At 35.2% G+C, this 21,410-nt stretch overlaps 1 protein-coding gene across 11 annotated transcripts in view; it reads left to right on the forward strand.

Annotated features, from left to right (window-relative positions):
• CACNA2D1 (calcium voltage-gated channel auxiliary subunit alpha2delta 1) overlaps positions 1 to 21,410 on the forward strand; it is a 353,423-nt gene that overhangs the window by 317,196 nt on the left and 14,817 nt on the right. For 5 of the 11 annotated variants that reach the window (XM_085083515.1, XM_085083532.1, XM_085083542.1 and 2 more), the window contains 16 exons: positions 1,349 to 1,410; positions 3,062 to 3,153; positions 5,063 to 5,123; positions 6,860 to 6,957; positions 8,984 to 9,068; positions 9,282 to 9,344; positions 10,341 to 10,444; positions 11,355 to 11,441; positions 11,797 to 11,864; positions 13,171 to 13,209; positions 14,411 to 14,482; positions 14,906 to 15,058; positions 15,150 to 15,202; positions 18,136 to 18,191; positions 18,344 to 18,473; positions 19,771 to 19,883. In XM_085083515.1, coding sequence (XP_084939641.1) covers positions 1,349 to 1,410; positions 3,062 to 3,153; positions 5,063 to 5,123; positions 6,860 to 6,957; positions 8,984 to 9,068; positions 9,282 to 9,344; positions 10,341 to 10,444; positions 11,355 to 11,441; positions 11,797 to 11,864; positions 13,171 to 13,209; positions 14,411 to 14,482; positions 14,906 to 15,058; positions 15,150 to 15,202; positions 18,136 to 18,191; positions 18,344 to 18,473; positions 19,771 to 19,883 — 1,336 coding nt within the window. Of the gene's footprint in view, positions 1 to 1,348; positions 1,411 to 3,061; positions 3,154 to 4,359; positions 4,375 to 5,062; positions 5,124 to 6,859; positions 6,958 to 8,983; positions 9,069 to 9,281; positions 9,345 to 10,340; positions 10,445 to 11,354; positions 11,442 to 11,796; positions 11,865 to 13,170; positions 13,210 to 14,410; positions 14,483 to 14,905; positions 15,059 to 15,149; positions 15,203 to 18,135; positions 18,192 to 18,343; positions 18,474 to 19,770; positions 19,884 to 21,410 lie in introns of all 11 variants that reach the window. The other 6 variants (XM_085083507.1, XM_085083541.1, XM_085083524.1 and 3 more) reach the window with 2 other exon arrangements.

The raw sequence follows: 21,410 nt of genomic DNA on the forward strand, positions 1-21,410 counted from the left end.
CAGTTCTTCTCTTCCTTCCCCTCCCACCTTGGGCACTGCTTTTCTGCTGTGGAGGTACAGGGTGTGTGACCCACGACACTGTGCCCGATTTGGAGGGACTACCAGCACTAGCTTCAAGTGGCTACTTTTACCTGAAGTACACATTAAATATAAACAGGCTTGGATAGGAATCTCTTCAACCATCTTTTAGCCTTAGATACAAAATATGGCAGGGCACTAGACACTTTAATCCACATATTTTTCTGTTTATGTTGTATCATTTTTTTCATTTTCTTCCAAAAATTATTTATACTGTCATGCCGTCATGTCATTCAGCCAGGTAATGAGAAGGTTTCAATTTAGAAAGGTCATATAAGATACCTTTTTTCCACAGCCATGGAAATTTTTCCACTATCCTTTTACCACAGGGAGAGAAAGAACCCAGAGGTGTACCTGTGCTACCTTTCACCATGTTGGTATTGTTGCAGTGTGACAGCTGTACAGTCTTCATGGCTGGCAGACTTACAAAAATTTGATTGTAAAATAATAATATGTTGCAGCTGGCATAATCTTACTTTTTTCAAAGTGGAAAACTGCATAAAATTATGTCAGCCAGGTGAATTCATGATTAAATCTATGGGGAACTGTGGGACTGTGCCTATCACACTATTTGTCATACCACAAGAAAACGAATGGTAAAGATTATCGTAATGGATTAAGTTATTGAAAAATAAACATTTATTTCAAAGTTATTTTTTTCCCAAATTCAAGAACCTCCTAATAAGATTGGAAACACATGTTAAGTTTAACAGGGGATGTCTATACAATCAGGATTAACAGGCTGTGCCTGTAGTTATGATTCAAATTTGAATACATTAAGCTAGTGCTGCTGTGATCTGAAAGGAAAGGCCCTGGGTATTTTTGTTGTAAAAGACTAACCAACAAAGTCTTTTTATAATTGATGGTTTGTTTTTTGGTTTTTTTTCATCCTTTCATAGTTTAACTGCAAAATGATCCATAAAAGAGAAAGGATTTTTTAAATCAAATTTAAATCAGGTAGACAATGGTTTGCATAGGTCTGGCTAATGAATTTTAAAATGAAAATTATTGGTCAGATTTTTCTGGTTTTACTTAAATTGACATTTTTTTAATGTTCAATAAAAATTGTATGGTTGATTCTTTTGCAAAACGTAAGTTTGAAAAATATTTAAGGAAAGGAGTTGCAGCTCAACCCATGATTTTTGCAAAATAATAAACAGAAATCTGACAGATTTGTACTTGATTTAACACATTATTTCTCAAAGAAAGGACAATGTTATGGAAGCTCCAGAGTTTAATAATTTAACTTTTCACTAATGTGTCTTTGTAGAGGTATATTGATAAAGGAAACAGAACGTATACATGGACTGCTGTGAATGGCACTGATTACAGGTAACCCATTTCTGTTCACTGATTTTCTTTGTTTATTTAAATATCCTTTTGGTTTATTTTGATTAATATTTTTAGCATTACACTTTCTATACTAGCTAAGGCAACACTGGTGTGTATATTTCTTCAAATTCATTTAAGCACACAGCTTTGTAACATTAGAAGGAATGTAGAAACATTCTTTAACATCACCCAAAACAAGTTAAGGTTTTCCAAGCCTCAGGAAAGTTAAACTACTCTAGTTCAAAACTACATGGTGCAAATATTGAGTCAAATTTTGACTAAAATGCTGTTTGTGTTGTGGTAAATTACAGTAGTCCTCAGCCAAGCTGGATCCCATTTTCTGTTGTCTTCTGCACAGGTGTACAGTCACCGAGAGTGCAAACATTATTTTGAGTGTAAAACCAAACAATTAGGTTTTAACAACACAATGTAAACCCAGGATCTTCTATTCACCATCCCATTTTCCTATTGAGCTGCCTCTATCTTTGTGCTCTGTAAGAAAAGGAAGTTTTTATCAGACTGCCATCTAGCAATCGCTAGAGAAATACGTTTGATTTACATGACTTCTTAATTCTTCCTGGCATGAGATACAGCAATAAATCCTCAGAGTCTCCTTGCAGAAAACCTATTAAACATAAAATTATAGATTTTAATTAGCAATTTCTGCTAGCAGTAACTGTTAATGACAGGTAAACTGCCACTGATTTCCCTAGAGGAGAATTGGTAGATGGCTATCACTAAATATTCAGCAATCTCTCTTATATTCTGTATAAATGGCAAATGTGTCATTAAAGGTCAGCTCATTTATGGCTCAACTGTACCACATTTTTAATGGTAATTTCTGCAGCTCTTCATTAGAAACAGTTGCAGCTCTACATGGATGAAATCCAAGTGCAAAAATTAAGGATGCAACTCAGGAGATGATGATACCTGTTTAATGATTATTCATACCTCCTGTCCTTTACATACATGTTTAGAAATGAGCTCTTCTACATATGTATTGAATTTAGCTGCAAAAAGTATTCCTCCATACTGTGAACAAAAATAAGTGCAATAGAAAAGAAAACATGTTGCAAATGTGCTGCAAATCTTAAAATACTATTTAAGAATTATGTTCAATATTGTCAATGGTGACTGCATGAATAAAGAAAATATTTTGTTGGATCTTGCATGTAATGTGAATGCACATATTGCAAGATGCATTTCCTAGAGAATATTGATAGTTGTTTCATTAGTGAAAGTCTCCCCTTATATGATGTATTCAAATCAGCACAATACTAAGGGAAGTTTTTGCAGTCAGTGATCACTGTGACATCTTACAGTGGGATGTTAAATGTGTTAGAGGAAGATACAAAAGTAATGTATTTTTTTAATTGTAATTGCTTGGAAATTCCTTGCTTATCTGCTAAAAAGTACATTTATGCTTAAAGGTGTAAATAAGAATGAAAATAAACAAAGGGACCCTCAAGACTGGCATAAACCTACTTGTCTCTATTACAAAGTGTGAGGCTGGTACATCACCGTGTGACTGTCTTATCTTGTGACAATCCAAATTCCAAACTTGTTAATTACTTTGAAAACACAGAGAAGCTGAAACTGGTAAAGTGCTGCAAATAACATAATTGGTTTACTTGTCTCATTTCTATTGCAGTTTGGCATTGGTGTTACCATCATACAGCTTTTATTATATTAGAGCCAAAATAGACGAACCACTAGTTCAAGCCAGATGTAAGTACTGTAAAGGTTCCCTGGTTTTGTCTGGTATTGCCAAGTCTCAGATTCACTAAAAATGCAATGTTTGAAATTCATAAATTTTGTGGAATTCACTGATGTTATCATGATGTACCCAAAATCTTCAGCAATGATTCTAACCCATTGTAACATCCGAGGTGCAAGAAATATTCTATAAACATAGAATATATGCAGGTACCCCAGTTCCACTGACAATCCCTACCCCCTTGCTCTGTGCCTGTAGAATCATTGCTTTGTGTATCCTCTGTTGCTGTCATTTTAAGGGTCTGGATACTATTTTTTAAAATTCTGTTAGCAAAATGTAGTGATATAGACTATATGAGTAAAGACTTTTTTTTTAAATTTTTTATTTTAGTTACAGGATAATATTTAGCAAATTATCTCTGCTGCCTGTAGGAATAGAACAATGTGAAAGCCCTGTTTGGTTTGGCTTGCAGTTAGGTTTTTATTTTGCATTTTACAAGTAGTTTTAGTGGATGTTTGCACTGTATTTTTACATTAGACTAATTTCAAGCCATTTACAGATTCGGAAGTGATAGTTGGATATTATACTTGTCACTATTCCAAGGTTTTTCTTTATTAGGTGCAGCTTAACTGTAGTCTAGGTAGTACACAAAATAGAACTAATCACAGCCTTTTAACTTTATCCAGGTGTTATGATAAACTTAGAAACAAGCATGTCATTAAATAGAAAATTAGAAAAACACGAAAAAAGTCAGACAGTCATAGATACTGTTAGTTTAGAGGAAATGTGGTTCACAGTACATCACTCCCCTCTAGCATTGCTCTTGCATATGAAGTAGAATACAGGGACTTTTAATAATCAATGATTTATTTTGTAACTTTTTCCAACAGTAAGTACTTTAAAATTAAATTTTTAGGCAGAGAGTATGATTCTCTTGATGGATTAGATCATCTGGTTTTGCACTTATATCAATACAACCTGCAAAACAGACCCTTGAAATAGCCACAGTATATAGAAGGTACTGGGAAATAATTGAGAAGGACCTATTCTTCAGTCTTCAAAGATGTTTGTCTTTTTCTTTCCAGACTACAGATGTATGTAAACTGAACCTTTGATCTATCTATGTACAATATTTTTATTCAAGGGGCTGTTTGAATAAAATATTGGTTTGTGACCCCTTGTGCTTTACCCTGTTTTTTTCTGTTTCCCTGCTTTCTCTTTCTGATGGATAGTGACATCCAAACTGGGCAAGTATATTCTTGTTGCTCAATTTCCTTCTGTTTACTGCAGTTGATATTTTTCACTTATATTTCTATTCCTACTGGATATTCTCCTCTGTATTCCTCATCTCAGGATTTTCTTCATGATCATTGGGTACCATAGCAATAGAAAGGGAAAAACAAAAGTGAAGTATTTTTCTGTTTTCATGCACATTTCAATATGTTGCTAATCTCTAATCCTTCTTTATCTGGTCCTATCAGTGTTCAGTGATATCAGCTATTAAAGCCATTATTTTCAGTAGGATTTACAGTGAAGCTAATATGATTACTTTAAACTTTATTGCAGAAAATACTAGGACCATTTTTCTTCATGTTCTAGCAACTCAGTTTCCTAGATATTTATTTGTATTAGAGTTTAATGCTAGCAAAAACATCTCATATGTTTTCATGTTGCTATACTAATAAAATGTCTTCCTTAAATAAATTGTTAGATATTATCTTACTGCTGCCAGGTGTATGTTGTATATAATAATGAAGTAATTTCTTCTTATATTGTGAAATACTGAGAAGCTTAGAATTTATTAGTGGGAACATGTCTCAAAATAAACATTTCTTTCTAAATTCATGAATGCATGCAAAAGTTAGCCAAATAGTTTGAGAAATGATTGCAAAAATTCCAGTTTACTTACTTGGTGCTTACTCTTTATCTTTGTAGTTACAGAAACACTGAAGCTTGATCATTTTGATGAAGTTGGCTATACGTTTTTAGCACCAAGGTTGGTTGATTTCCCAGTAATAAGTATTATTTCAACACTAAATAGGCATCTGATCTGACTAATGGCACATGGAAAATACAGACTTGACCAATAAAGATTCATTTGGTGAAAAATTATAACTCTTTTTTCATGCTGGAATGTAAATAGCATCTTCAGGCTCTGATTTCTGTTCATATTAACTGAAGCGAGTTGTAAAAACTGATATTGCTATTTTAATGGAAAACTTACTCACATCTGTGCATTTCTTGTGGTTCTGACTTCTAAGATTTTACAACTATTTTTAAAATAGGTTTCATAATACTTACCACAACGTTTCCCAACTTCAAGACAAATGGTTTCAAAGCTCTCTATCATTTAAGGATGAAGTAATTTTCAATTATTGAGCATAAAGATTAAGTCATTGAAAATTAATTAATTTTATTAGTTCGCAGAGGTTTTTTATGTGAAATTGTCCAGTTCTTGTTTCCCTTTTAAAATTATGCTTGCAAGGGAAACCTGGTATGATAAACAGTTCATAAAAATTTAATACCTCTAAAAGATAGTTATGATAAATGAAGGAAATGCTGTACAGTTACCATCAGTTGAGAATTGTTGCTTTTTTTTTTATCTGATACATTTCTGTATACTTTTAGATTTCAATGACTAGATTGATTTCAATGACTAGATCAATTTATGTAGTCTTGTATTTTAAGATGTATCTCAGCTTAAATGTTTAATTTTTCGGAAAGGTTGAAGGTATTGAGAATCAATTGTACCAATTTGCAGCTTCCAGCAAGTCCCTACTGTCCTACATGGACAAAGTCTGCTTGATCTGTAGCTCTGTTTAAATGTGGTTATTGGTGTAGCGAGGTAAAATCTTCCTGTAGTCTTTCTGGATTATGGTAAGGTGAATAAAGAGCAATAAGATATCTTAGTCATATGAAATACTTGGATAGACTTCTTTAGCTTGTAAAATTAATTTAATATAAAAGCTCATTTAAAAAAGAGAGCCCCCTGCTTTACTGCTAATCATTCTCTACATTTTAATTAAAGTTGTTTAATGCCACTTACCATATAATATTTGCTTTTGAAATGCCCAGTGACTTTCATTTTGCCTGCTTGCATTCAGTAAATTGCCCGGTGATATATTGCTTTATTACATTATATAATAGACAGCAGTTTACTGTTTATCTGTTTTGCATATGTCAAAACAAAGAGGGTTTGTTTATATGTTCATGTGGGTTGTTCCCTATCAAAATTGCTTTTAAAATTTCTGGGAGGATAGGACCTTAACATATAAATCTGGCTTTAGTTGAGTGTGGAGTGACTATACTTCACCAGCACTCCATGTGCTTTCCAGTACAGTTTGACCCAGGAGCAATTTAAAGTCACTGGGCTTTGTTTTTGTTTTTTTGGGTTTTTTTTGTTTTTGTTTTTTTAATAGACTATGGTTTCCTAGCATTGTGACCTGCACTAGTCCTTATTTTTTCTGGGAATCTGTGCCATATTTCATACATGCAATTTTATTATAATCTGAATCTTAACAAATGTTTAGGCAGGTCCTTGAATACCTTATTTCCTGTAGATGTCTGAAATAACTGATACGGTCATCATTCAGTATCAATCATGGCAGTTAAGTGACACAGTAGCACCAACTACTTCATAATAGTTGTACAAGCCTGTGTGGAATTTAAAATTATCTACTTTAGCAGCACAAGAAAAAAATAGGAGAAGACTGATGTTTTGGTTTTTTTCAGAGAATACTGTAATGATGTAAAAAAATCAGAAAACAACACTGAGTTTCTATTAAATTTCAATGAATTTATGGACAGAAAAACTCCAAGCAGTTCATCATGTAAGTACACTTCTCAGTTCACTGGAAATTTTCCGTAGGAAAATACTTTCTCATGAATGAGAGCTCATGCTCAAATTTAGTGGCTTGCTATTTTGAGTATGACTATATCTAGTGTTGGGATTTTCTATCCAAGGTTTAGAGTGTAAAATATTTAGCACGTTTGTGGCTATATTTAGATCTCTCAAGCCTAACCCTAGTTAATTACCTGAGCAGAGTACCTGCGTCCTCCAGCTGAGAAAGATGGAGGAGCAGTCATGTTAGGGCCTTCTGAAGAAAGTTTTCAGGGCCTTTTATATCCAGTGTTTACTGTAATTCCTCTCCACATTTTGCTCTAGTGTCAAATAACTCCTGGTTCCTTTTAATGCACTCCAAATATTTTTAATTTATATTTTTTGCTTGAGCATATCAGCCAAGGCAAGTCTCAATCCGACCCAAGATATTGTCATAAAATCTTCAACGTGCTTTCTTGTTGTTTTATTCCAAAATAAGTAAAGAAAATAAGTCCATGACCGAAATAACCAAGAACCAGGACAACAGATAAGTAATTTCTTTTGCTGGTTCACAAATCGGTTAAAAACGTCTCACTTGGGCTTGAATAGGTTAAGAGCACAGATCCATGTAATTCCTGCAGTGGTGATCTTGGGGCTTTGGGAAGGGTTTAATTCATGTTTTTGGATTGGGCCCTAACCTCTGTTTGGAATAAATCAAGAGTTATTACCATCAGTAAGGTATTAGAGCCTTGTTCTCATGAAAAATTTAATGTTTGGATTTGGTTTGATATGTCTACATCTGTTTAGCATTATTAATATTTTATAAATATTTGGAATAAACTTTTTTTGTCTTGCTTTCCTCAAGTCTTTTTGACATGTTGCTGTCAGGGATCACTGATAAATTCAAGAAAGAATCTCTCTGCTAGACCACGTAGCTGAAGGAATGTCCACTTAGATATGATACCTTCTCACAAAAGGCTATTTTTATGTGCATGTGTGGGTATTTGGTGTTCTTTTAACAGAGTGATCTTATTCATTGAAACGTTCCTGACTGACTGATATTTTCTTTGAATCCCTCGATTCAGTCTTGGAAATGAAAACATTCACCTCCAGTGATAAAAGCAATTAATGATAATTTAATAAAAGATGAAAATTCTTGTGTAATATTCACTACTTATATAAGCAAATATTGAGCGATATTGTAGTATACACTAGTGCTTAGTAGGTAATCATTCCAAAATATTATCTACTTGTGGCTGCATTTCATTTTGGAATATGCAGCAAAATTGTCCTTTTCTTCCTTCCTAATTAAGTTACTTTTAAAATAGTCTCATTAATAAGTAAACAGCATTAACTAAAGGAATGAGTGGCTGCAGAAATTATCTCAGCTTTTCCAAAGGAATAACAAATAAAATCCCCACATTGAAATAATCTTGAGTAACTCTTCTAAAGTGTTACTGAAGAAGATGGTTGAGAAGCACTGACTTCAGACCATGTTTTCAAAGAAATTTAAGCATGACATCTGCATATAAGCTACTGATTCAAAATTAGTTTATTTCCCTGTACACATTTTCAGGTGACAAATGTGTTTTATTTGAAAGCCTGGGACTTAATTGATTCAAATATATTTATAATGTAGCTGAATTATTCCCCTTTTGTAGTAAGTATCACTAACATTTAAGTGTTTTTCTTTTCATCAGCTGAGATAAAAAGTGTTTTGATGAAGACATGCCTTAAAAATAGGTTAATTTCCACATTTAAGGGCTTTACAAAGCTGCGGCTTATACCCTTATCACCTTCTTTATTACTATGACACTAAGATAGATTTTTAGGATACAATGATGAAAATGTTTAAGTGAACTCAGCATTGTAAGAGCATCTATTTAAGTTCTTGGCATAATTTGAAGTTAGGCAGAATATAAACACCCAATTTTTCTAGCTGGAGCATCTTGCCAACTCAGAATTTCGTTTTAGGCTTTTATCAAAACTGCATCTCATATGGTTTCACATGATTTACCTTTTAATTCTTTTGATAGGTAATACTGAGATGGTCATGAGAGTTTTGCTGGATGCAGGATTTACAAATGAACTTGTCCAAAATTATTGGAGTAAAATGTCTCTGTAAGTATACTTTTTATTGACTGTGATTTTTTTTACACATTTCAAGGTTTGAAAAGAAAATCTTATACATCTGTGCTTATATAGAGATATGCAGCTAATGTTACACAGAATAGGTATTTAATTCACAGTTATGCACTTTAAAGACAGCCCTTGACATAGGAATTTGTGAGAATTTCCATCAGTTTTCATTTTAAATCTTATTTTTGTTTACAGCAATGGAGTTGTCGCACAATTTGTTGTTACAGATGGTGGAATTACTAGAGTGTTCCCCAAAAGGTAAGAGTTATTACAAAATAGTATAATAAGATAATTTTGAGGCCTGAAAGGGTGGCATGTTAAATAGTGGCTTTATTGAATGAAAAACTACAGTTTCCTATGTTCTAATCTGTACTGATAGCTATGAAATTAATGGAATGCCTTGTTTTTGTTTCATTTTTACCTGTGTCACTGCTTGAAACTGATTTGTAAAATTATTTTCATGACAGGCCCTTGTAATCCAAGTCTCTAATCAATGTAGAGTAGCAGGGAAGGCAATGCCTTTTTAGTGGCAGTGGGGTCATGCAAATTCCTAATTAGTCCCAAGCACTCAGTTGTTTGGCAAGCTGCAAATACTGGAAAGTAGTAGGTGATTTATTTTATTTTTTAGACTAAGATGAGACCAAATGGTCCAGGGACTTCAAGAGAGAAAAAATGTATCATTACCAGAGGACAAAAAGGGAATGTGAAATTGGACATATAATAAACTAGACATCCTCACGAGTGACGGGGAATAGTGAGGGCACCCGTACAGATCTGTTGGTAAATGGAAAATTTATCTATTTTCTGAGGTTATTCTGGGTTTCCCCAGAAGGGGAATATGGCAATGAATTTTACTCCCCAAGACAGTTTCTTTCCTATTTTGGGATTATTAATGATATTAAATCTTTTAGGATTAAGCTCAAGGCATAGCATGTGCTGTAAAGGTTCATTTAGATTTTGTTGTAAGTAATGTTACAGTATTTGTCTCAACATTTCTAAATGTGATGAGACTAAATTCGTGTTGTTCCAAGAGCACTATTTTCTTTTTTTCTTCCCAAAGTTCATTTGTTTTGGGTTTTTCTAACGATTACACCTGTCTTTTGACCAGTGAAAACTGACAGAGCCTGAGGACTCTAAGAACGGATCTCACATTTTCCAACTGTAAAATATTAAAAGAAAACAACCTGCAGTACAGCTTTAATGAAACTCTGAACTGTCTCTTTTTGATCAGTATTTTTTTTTTTTTTAATTTAGGGCAGGAGAAGATTGGCTGGAAAATGCTGAAACTTATGAAGTCAGCTTATATAAAAGAAGTTTAGATAATGACAACTATATTTTCACAGCTCCATACTACAACAGTAAGTCACCACGGTTTGGAAATGTCAGATCTAGCTAGTCCAATGTAAGTGGAAGTTTCCCATACTCCATCCCCTGCACCACTACCTAATTTAAACTTTGCTTTTGAATTCTACTTAAAATTGCTCTTATTCTCCCAAACCAGCAAGCCTGAAATATTGTGGCATTTCGAACCAATATAAGCACAATAGCAAGTGCTCGTTAATGATGTGAGCAACATTAACCTTCTCAAGTTTGTCTAAAAGCAGATGCTGCCACAAATGACACACTCCTCTCTTAAACATATGGGATCTTTTATTGCTGTTATTTCATAATTATTTCAATAATTATTTTATAATTATTTATAGCATTTTTTCTCAATAAAATATAAAGAAGATAATTAATTAAATTCCGTGAAGCCTTTGTTGCTCCTCCAACAGCTCCAGGGAATGTACTTTCAACTTGATTTTTCATACTAAACAGTGTTGAAAACAGGCTGAAGTCTGTCAGAGCAGTAATTGTGGGTTACTGAGTGTTGTCAGTATACTCTGCACTGAAAAATACACAGACAGCAGCAGGATAAAATACTTGGCTCTGATCCTGGTTTTAACAGAGCTGCTCACATGTGTAAAGGTATTCATGGCTCTATTTGCAGAAGAAAAAATGGCTACAGTAACTTTATGAAGCAGCCAAATGGGATACCAAAAGAAGAAAAGTAAACACAAATATTCCTTAGTAATGCCAGTGTTAGTGATCTGAGCTATCACAGGTGATAAATGTGTGATACAGCTGGGTCAATGCTTTTGGACAGGGATTTTTTTTTTTTAATCATTCTGGTATTTGAATAAGAATTAATTTAAATTTCAGAGGAAGAGGCTTTTATGTCACTAACTTCTTTTTTTGTTTGCTTTTTTTTCTCTTCTATACTGTCAGAAAGTGGTGCCAATAGTTATGAATCAGGTATTATGGTAAGCAAGGCTGTGCAAATAACGATTGGGGGGAAGCTTCTCAAGCCAGCAGGTAAGATAGAGTGGTGCTGAAATTTCAACTACTTTAGTTATTTGCTATTTAGTTATTTGGTCGTTGCTCAACAGTGAATTGGAAATTTAATTGAGATTTCAAAGGAACTTCACTTTATAATATTATTTTCTCTGAGACAGTTTTAATCTTGCTAGTGGAAATCTGTTTGTGTTTGAGTAAGAGTGTTTAATTTATTAGTCTCATGAACAGTGTTGGTGAACAAAATCATATTTTACTCTTCTAAAATTCAATTATTTAGATGATATCATAGTATCTCCCCCTCTTTTTTAGGATTATACACTTACCTTTTTTTTCTTCATTATACTAAAAAAGACTTTCATGTATTTCTTATTAGTTGTTGGAATAAAAATTGATGCAAACAGCTGGATGGACAATTTCACAAAAACCACAATCAAGAGCCTGGTAAGCAATTGACCAAATCTTTTTTGAACTTTATTTGCATTTCTCAAAGCTTCAGATGCAAATAGGTTTACTGTCTCTTTGTGCCAGAGTCACACTGATCTGCAGTTGCCAAGTAATTGTGGTATTTAAATCATCCAAATGCACGAAATAAATCTATGTTGAAATAGGCTGTATTTTGTACATGTCTTGTTTTCATCATTATGAGACATGGATAAAGACAAAGAAAAATGACATATTCTAGCAAGTAGTAAGACTATGCTGTAGCAGTGACAAAAATCTGCAAAAGAATTAGTGAATCTATTTTTGTTTAATATCAAGGATAAGTAAGCAGTGAACAGTAAGGATTTATATTGCAACCAACATCACAGCATTTTAGCAGAACTTAGTGAAATAGGCGCTTAACCATTTCATTCCATACATCTAATGCTTAGGTGTAAATGGGAAGGAAGAAAGTTTAATGGAAAGGGAAAGTATGGAATTTATAGTGAATTGGGGAAGGAAAGACAGAAAATGAAGAAACTTACAGAACGTAAACTTCTTATTGGCTGAGGCAATATTGTTTGGTTGGTTGTATGCTTAGGGGATAAATAACAGAGTCTGGCTGGTTTGGGTATTGGAGATGTAGTTCAGTGAGTAGGCAAAGACATTGCCTAAATGTCAGAACTGGTGAGGACAGAAATACCTAATGGAAAAATGGAAAGTAAGATTAATATTTCAGAATGCATATGAAGTTGATGACTCCAGCATTACCTGGTAGTTGTTTTGCTCTGGTTTGTAGTGCAAGGACACAGTTACATGTGTATGTGTACACATATTGCAGGAACATGAGAAAAACATGTTAGGAATTGTAAAAACCATAAAAGCCAAGTGGGCTGATAGGCTTCCTTTATCCCATAGGATTCCTGTGCTTTGAGATTGGTGAAGTTCAAAAAGCATACTTTAAAAGACTTTCCTTACATATCCCAAACACATGGAAATGTTATTATTCTTTCAGTTTTACTTTATGCTCACAACACTGACATCCTGACAAGACCTCCAAGCTATTTATCATTATTGAATCCTCTCATAAAGGGATCTGTATCAGTCTTTGTGAAAGGCAGTCGGGATTGTGCTATTGATAATTACTGAATACAGGGTGTTCAGAGAGATATTTGTGATAAATGACACACACTCAAAATTAATTTAAGTTTATATACAGATACAGAAATTAGAATCACTTGTTCTTGCCTTGCTTGATTACTATACCTGCAAAATACAGTTTATTTTGTAACATTTTTGTGAAGATTATCATACTTCTGTTTTTTAGTGCAACAGTGAAATCTGTGGCTGTGAAAGGAATAGCATGGTAAGAATTTTCTTCAGTTTATGAATATCTGATAGATTATGAAAATTCACTCATTCTTTCTAGCTCTAAGACAGATTCTATCATTATGATTTGAATGTTAATTTTACAGAAAACTGGGCTTAGTTGTTTGTGTCTTGAGAAAGATGATGGTTAGGAGAAGAAGGGGTGAAAGAGGGCATAAAAATCCAGTGAAGTGGTTGTTGTGATGAAGTTATGAGAACAAGTGTAAAGACAAAAGTACAGGAAAAGCGATAGATAATGATGGGAAGAAAAAAGTGAGAAAAATATAACAGTAATTTGCAAAGCAAGAGACAAATCCTGAGAAAAAATAATAATTTAAATAAATCTAAATAAAAAGAAAAAAAAAGAGTGCCTCAGAGGAGGGTAGATGCAAACTTAGAAGCACCAGAGGCCATGATGTGCTTTTGCACATTGATTGGTTCCCAGCACAGCACGTTCAGGATTAGGGTTTCCCAAAGCTCTGCTGGCACTCAGGAGAGCACAGATCCAGACACTGTCACCAGATCAGGTTCTGCCATGTGCTTAAAAGCTTTCCTCTGCTCAGGTCTTCTGAGTTCTTTCGAGGAATGTGAAGATCATTAAATGCAAGAATTACAGCAGAAAGGGTACTGTGGGAGGTTATCTATTTGTCCTCAGTGCTATCTCTCCAATCTCTGGCTGCAGGGATATTTTACAAAGTGCAAAGCATCTGGAACTAGTGGGTTTCCTGTTCCTGCACCTGACACCTGGAGTAATCCCACTACAGTCTGTGGCAAATGAAAATAATCATGACTGCCAAGCTGAGAGCCTGCCCTTAACATTTTTACCATTGAAAGCTGCAAATGGAAAAGGACTTTAGGCATTGCTGAAGCACATGAGGAGTTGTAGTCCCTTACTATGAACTGAGTTCCAATTATAATCAGATTTAATAAGGATATAGCACTCTTGGAACTAACAAAGTATTGAGCAAATAGGAATTTGCAAAACAACTTTTATGAAATTAAGCCACAAATAAGCCTTTGATCTGTTCAAACTTGTGTTACACTGATAATGCTAATTATTATAACATAAAATTTGCCCTTGGCTATGGGTTTGTGATTTGAAGATACTTCTGATGTCTTGAAAAAGAAACTAGTTTCTTACAGAGTGTTCTATTGACAAATCTTTCCTGTAAAACATATTTCACTTTCTTATTTCTTAGCATGTGGACTGTGTTATCCTTGATGATGGTGGATTTCTTTTGATGTCAAATCGAGATGAATATACACAACAGGTATGTATATTTTTTAAGAACAGAACATGAAAACCAATAGGAAGACGTTTTAGGAGAAAAAAAAAGGAGCATTTCATTCTCAGCTTTACCTAAAAATAACACTCTGAATCACAAAAATATTGCTGGATCAGAAATTCCATTGGTTTTGTTCGTATTTTTTACAGTTTTCTTTATGGCTGAAGAAGCCAAACTTCCACCAATTTGCATCCTTTGCAAAAGCACAAATGGACTTAAGATGGTGAGGACAAGCAGTGTGTCATCCACACACCTTCTTTCTCATATTCTTCTTTCTCTTCCCCTGGCAGGCTCTCATTGATACTGCATTTAGCAGTTAGTAACTGGAGAATTTAGAACTGTGCACTTGGTTAGGAGTAAAATACTTGGAAATGCTTTACCTTATCTCTCTATATTTTCCCCCATCAGATTGGAAGATTCTTTGGTGAAATTGATCCTGGGCTGATGCGAAACCTGATTAACATGTCCCTGTATGCCTTTAACAAGTCCTATGACTATCAGTCAGTCTGTGATCCTGAAGAAGAACCAAAGCAAGGAGCTGGACTTCGTTCTGCTTATGTGGTCAGTAGTGCCATGTGCAGTGGCTGACATTCCATTAAAAGTCTGCAGATGTTTATACAAATAAAATAATCTCTTTTGGTTTTTTTCCCAGCCTACAATAACAGATATTTTGCAACTTGGATGGTGGGCTTCAGCAGCAGCCTGGTAAGGACAGGGGTGTAGGTAATCTCTGTGTCCAAACTATAATTATTCAGTTGGTTGAAACTGTATTTGGCTTGGGTTTTTTTCCTCCATAAAAGTGCTCTGGACCCTTTGTTTCTGCAGTTTGTCATGGTGAAAATTCTTAGCTATGTCTCCAAACATGACAGTTTTGTCAACAGTTTAATTCAAAACTGCTCTTGCCAGGTTTTGTGATTGTGTGCTCTGACTCTGCAAAATCAGCTTCAGGATGCAGAGTTTGAATTAATGGTCTTAGTATGATGGGCAGTTGTGAATTCTAAATTATCACATTTCGAGTTACTGATCACTTGGTTCCCTATCTCAGAAAATCAACTTTGCCTTTTTCTAGCACAAAGTCTTAAGAAGATCAATGTTTGCTTTTCAGTGAATCATTTTACAAAACACATGACTCACAGAACCATTTGGGTTGGAAGGGATCTTTAAAGGTCATCCAGCCCAACTTCCCCTACAAAGAGCAGGCACATCTTCAACTAGATCAGGTTGCTCAGAGACCCTTACAGCCTGACCTTGAATGTCCCCAGGGATGAGGCATTTCCACCTCTCTGGGAAACTTGTGTCAGTGTGTCACATCCTCTTTGTAAAAAATATCTTCCTTAAATCTAGTCTGAATCTACCCTCTTTTAGTTTAAAACTATTACCTCTTGTCCTGTTGGAACAGGCCCTGCTATAAAGTTTGTCCTGATATTTTTTAAAGGCCCCCTTTAAATACTGAAAGGCCACAATAAGATCTCCTGGGAGCCTCCTTTTATCCAGACTGAACCCCAACCCTTTCAGCATTTCCTTATGGGAAAATTGTTCCATTCCTCTGATCATTTTTGTGATCTTTGTCTGGACCCACTTACAGGTCTATGTTTTTCTGTGCTGAGGTCTCCAGAGCTGACACAGTACCATGTGGGGTATTTTACCTGCTTCGAAGCTGTGCAGATTAACACCCATATCAGCTATTTCTCTCGGCACCAGATTGGGATAACTAATTGGGGTTGATGTGGTACTTTTGCATTGGTGTGAGTTGCACTCTCAGAGACTGGTCCTTATTCTAAATCTCCATGATGCTTTTTTTTCTAGTAAGAATTACCAAGATGGAATAAATTACCTACTTTATGAAGCTAAGAGTTAAAATATGCAGCAGCTGAAAAAATGTATAGTAATTTTCTCACAGAAGCACTGTGAAGACTATGTTGCTTTTTATTGTTGGTTACATTTAGTTAACAGGAAGAGCAATAATCCTGGTTTTCTTGGACAACAGCAAACTTCAAAAATTGAAGATGGGCAATAATCCAGAAGAGAAACTCGAGTTCTTTTCAAACAGAGAAATTTCAGTTTATCAGTGTTCAAATCAGATTCAGTGGTCTGGATTCAATTTAGACCTGAGGTTTATTTTGTGTGGTGTTTAACTTGAAAGCACAACATTAAAGTACTTTACTATGGCCATGTTTTTAATGGAATCTAGGTCAGAAGCAGGCAGAGAAGCCCATTAAGCAAGCAAAGTGAAAAGGGATGACCAAAAAATAGATTCAGTGAGGCACCTGGCAAAAGCAAATGCAGGGAAATAAGAGACACCAGGTTATTAAAGAAAGCTATAGTGTTTCAGGCAAAAAATGTGGGATAAATGTGTGAGTGATCACTTTCAGAATTTATCTGGGTTACATCAGCATTTAGTTGAGAGAGTATGTATCATTTCTCCTTCATGCTCCTTTAAGGCAGGAGATTTAGCAGTTTTTCCCAGGCTGCCTTTTTTGTTCAGTTCCCTGTAAGTTCTGTGGTAAGCCATTACAAAGGATTAGTATTTTCTGTCAGCAAATTGTATCACTATTGAATGGCATCAGGTCTCTTCTGACCCATGACTGCTGTGTGTTGTCCCTTTGCTGATTCAAAGCAAAAAGCTGTGGATGGGAATGCAGAACTCCTTCAGGCAAATCCTCCTTGGGAAAGGTGACAGGCATATTCAGTTTCTTTACACAGGAATCACACTGGATAAGGAGAAAAGGAGAAAAAAAAAACTTTGAGGTTGAATGAAGTTATACAGTTCCTTCTCTTTGCAGAACAAGTGTTAGAAGAGAATGGGATGAGAAGAGATTAGGTCATATTTGTGTCATCCTTGTGCCATATTTGGGTCATCCTAAAACTTGACAACTGGAAAATACAACTTAGGAAGGTCAAGGACAAGAAGGGAGTCAAAGAATACACCTGCTGCAGTTCCTGTTTTAACAGGCAGGTGGAGGAGAAAGGGGCTGTGTGTGTGGCAAGCTGGTACTTGCTTGAAGTAAATAAAATTGCAAAAAATGCCATCACCAGTGAAGAAAAGAAAATGAAATAAATGGAGCTCTGTAAGCTAAAGTATTATGGCAGCATGTAGGAATAAAATGTAGTCCATACCTCAAGAGCAGGAATGGTGATGATTTTAACAGTCAATTATTACAGTAATGTTTTTTATAATATACTTGTAATAGTTCACTGTTGATCTCCTTCTCAGCAATTTAATAAACCTTTATCAGTGTAAGTATCTAATTCACTAGTATTTTCCCTGAGCGTGTTAAAAAGGAGTTCCAGTAGGTTTAAGTGTTAGAGAAACACTAAGATGCCTCTTCCACCTCCCACAGTGGTATAAAAGGAGGGCATGGGATGACATCATAACATTTCTATTATGTGAGTTGTGGGCACATGTCATAGCAAATCTGACCAGTAGAATAAAAGATTAGTGTGAAAGACCTGTGAGAATGTGTGATAAGAAAACCAGAGTCAAACTGTAAGGTTTAAAGAAGCACAACTTTGATAACTGGCAAAAGCTTTTTTTTGTTGTTGTTAATATCTTATATTTGAGTAGTTTTTAAGTATCCATTAAAATACAAAGAAGAAAAAGAGCCTTTAAAAAACATGTATTGTCTTTCTGTGTTCAGGTCAATCTTACAGCAGCTGTTTTTGAGCTTGACTTTTCCACGGTTCCTTGAAGCAGGTAAGTCAAGAGACTGTTAAAGAGTCAACTTTGAGTGAAGTAGAAGGTAAGAATCTAAGCCAGGGGACACACTTGGGTCTCCCCATTTTGTCTGTGACTTAAAAATGCCATTGTTTGTTTCTTTGTTTATTTATTTATTTCTTTTATATCAGCTGATATGGAAGATGATGATTTCGGTGCTGCCCTGCCTAAAACAAGCTGTATCACTGAGCAAACTCAATACTTCTTTGAAAACGATGATAAATCCTTTGGTGGGATTGTAGACTGTATAAACTGCTCCAGGTAAAATTTCCTTAATATAAGTAATAACTTTGGGATTTTTATTCATTTTGTAAAAGATAATGACACTGTTATAAGAAGCAAAAATATATTTTGGATTAATTTCACCAAACTTGCATAAGCAGGACAGAGAAGAATATAGGCAGCAAATTACATTCTCATTGTATTTGTTTAGAATTAATTTTAATTCAAATAATTAAATAATTGTAGAAATTTTTTAGTAAATTTTTTTTGGTTTATAGTCTCTGCTCCATGAAATTGTAATTTATTATGTCAACTTAAGAGCATTCTGCAATATCCCAAGGGATATGATTTTCTTTAATCCAGTTATATATCAGAATTTTTGGCAGTCAAGAAGATTATGCAATTTATGTTCTAATTTACCTTCTAGTTGATAGTGCTCATGATTTAAGAACCATGAGTCTTATTTAAAAAACAAAGCTGTTCTATTTTTTTATTAAAAGAATTACTCTTCAGGCACCATAAGGAGGCCTATTGAGGATGATATTTAATAATATGTGAAAAAATTGTATACTTCAGAAACACAGCAACTTGGACTTAAGTTCTCTGTTTCATGCAAGAACTTGCTGAGGTTTTGCATACATTCTGAGCTTCTGAAAATATCTTAGAAATTAGAATTGACAGCCAGATTTCTAACAAAAAAGAGAATATTTCCAGCCAGGAAAGAAAGAGAGAGAGCTCTGTAAAATGGTGAATACAGACAAAATGCGCAGACGTTTTTCCACTTCCATACTTTCTCTTCCATGTTGCTAGTATGTGTTGGGTTTATTTATAAACTTAAAATGACCTTACTAACTTAAAGACCTTTTGCAGAATTATATGGACATAAAAAATACAACAAATACACACCAATACACAACATACATATATCCTAAGCTTCTCTCTCGCCCTTCTACAGGCAGGTTTATGTATTGGGGTTTTGTTTGTTTGTTTTTGTGGTTGGGGTTTTTACAGTGCGAATTGATGCTGAACTGATGTAATTTCTCAGTACAGCTACTGTGGTAGCAATACAGAGCTAGCTATTAACTCAAAGCAATTTTATGCTCTTTTCCTTTTTTTCTTCTAACAAGTCTAGTTGAAAGAGGGAACGATGGAAATGTCAAAAAGATTACAAAATTTGTTATAAATGTTTCTTACTGTTTGTTCATGAAAAAGATAAACAGTAGCAGGCAGACTGATAAGTGAAGCTGGATTATTTTATTCCAATACTGTATATCCTTCTCAAATATGGATTTTTTTGCTTCATTTAAACATAGGTTTTTGTTGGCTTTTTTTCCAGACTTTATCATGCAGAGAAGATTTCAAACACCAATCTAGTGTTCATTATTAGTGACAGCCAACTGCTGTGCCGTTCCTGTGACCCAAAGCCACTGATGCAAGCAGAGAAGCCGGGTATCCTTTAAAGTCATGTTATTTAGTAGTGTGGATTGATTTTTGGCTATGGGATACTGGAATATATTTGGGGAGAAATGACCTACTTATCTACATGCTATCAACATGGGTGCCACTGGAATACTTGAAGTAGGTATTTGTGGGTGATATCACAACTCATGTGAAGCAGCAATCAGTGAGGTAGAGAGCAAAGATGTTATTTGTGAGAATTTAGACAGAAAAGGGCTCACAGAAACTTCATGAAGTTTCAAAAAAACACATGCAAAGTCACAGCTGTACAGGCTGGGGTCAGAGTGACAGAAAAAGCTTTGCAGAAAAGATCTGGAGGTTCATGGTGGACAAGAAGGTGACCATGAGTTTGCACTGCCTGGCAGAAAAGAGACCTGGTCACATCCTGGGCTCTGATAGCAAGAGTGTAGTCAGCAGATTGGGAGAACTGATCCATCCCATCTCTTCAACACTGGTGGGACCACATCTGGAGTGCTGTGTGGGGCTTCCCAGGATCCCACTGGCATACAGGAGGAAGTCCAGTGAAGGGCCACCAAGGAGGTTGCCATCTGAGGGCACAGGCAAGGGAAATTTGAGAGTCTTGGGTTTGTCCAACCTTTAGAAAAGACAAGGGTAGGTCTGTCCAGAGAAATAAAAAAGGCCAGGATAGAAGAGTTTGGTCATGAAAAGTTGAGCTGCTGCAGTGATGGTTAGCTGCTGAAGGCAATTTAGTGTGTGCTCAGTGCCAATGACAAGAGCTCAGGTCTTGTGGAAACTGCATTAGCCATCAAAGGCTGGAGTTAATACAGCTGCACAGAATTTCCGGAGAGTTGGCTGCAGACATAGGTGGCTTACATGCTAAGCAGAGTCCTTGCAACACAAGCATTAAAGTTAAAAGCATATGAAAGACTGTTTTAATTTACAACCACCTTCATGCCAATCTCTGTGCTTTAGTCTGTTCAGTGCAGTAGATACCTCTAGGTGATGGTGATGGAAATACATAAAGCCAACATACTCATTCTAGGGCAGGAGAAATTCACCTCAGCCATTCTCTTCTACACAGGCTTGAGGACAACATACCAGCGGTGGTAAATCAAATCATATTTTGGATTACTGTGACAGAACAGGGAAAACAATTAGTAATACCTTTGTCCATGTCAGGAAGTTAGTTGAGACAGTCTCTCCCACTTCTGAAAGAAAAGCAGATGGTTGTACAGATGACTGTGTTTCTTTGGCACAAGCAATGCATTAATAAAACTGGAATTCCATCTACGCTCAGGCTGAAAAGGAAGTTACATTGGGGTGTCATCACAGAACTATGTAAACACAGCCCAATATTCTAATTGGCTTCAGTCCATGACAGTTTGATTAACTGTTTCCACTGTCTGGATTTATAGACAGCACTCAGTATAGAAAGGAAAGCATGACTGATGGGGAAAGGGCACATGACTTGCATTTCCCTGTGGAGCCCAAAACATCTAGAAAGAAGTAAATGACCTCAAATGGCAGCCAGAGCAGCTGGGTGGGCTTATATTGACT

The sequence above is a fragment of the Lichenostomus cassidix genome, chromosome 1Aa, assembly GCF_008360975.1.
Source record: "Lichenostomus cassidix isolate B80296 chromosome 1Aa, HeHo_3.0, whole genome shotgun sequence".
Taxonomy (NCBI): domain Eukaryota; kingdom Metazoa; phylum Chordata; class Aves; order Passeriformes; family Meliphagidae; genus Lichenostomus; species Lichenostomus cassidix.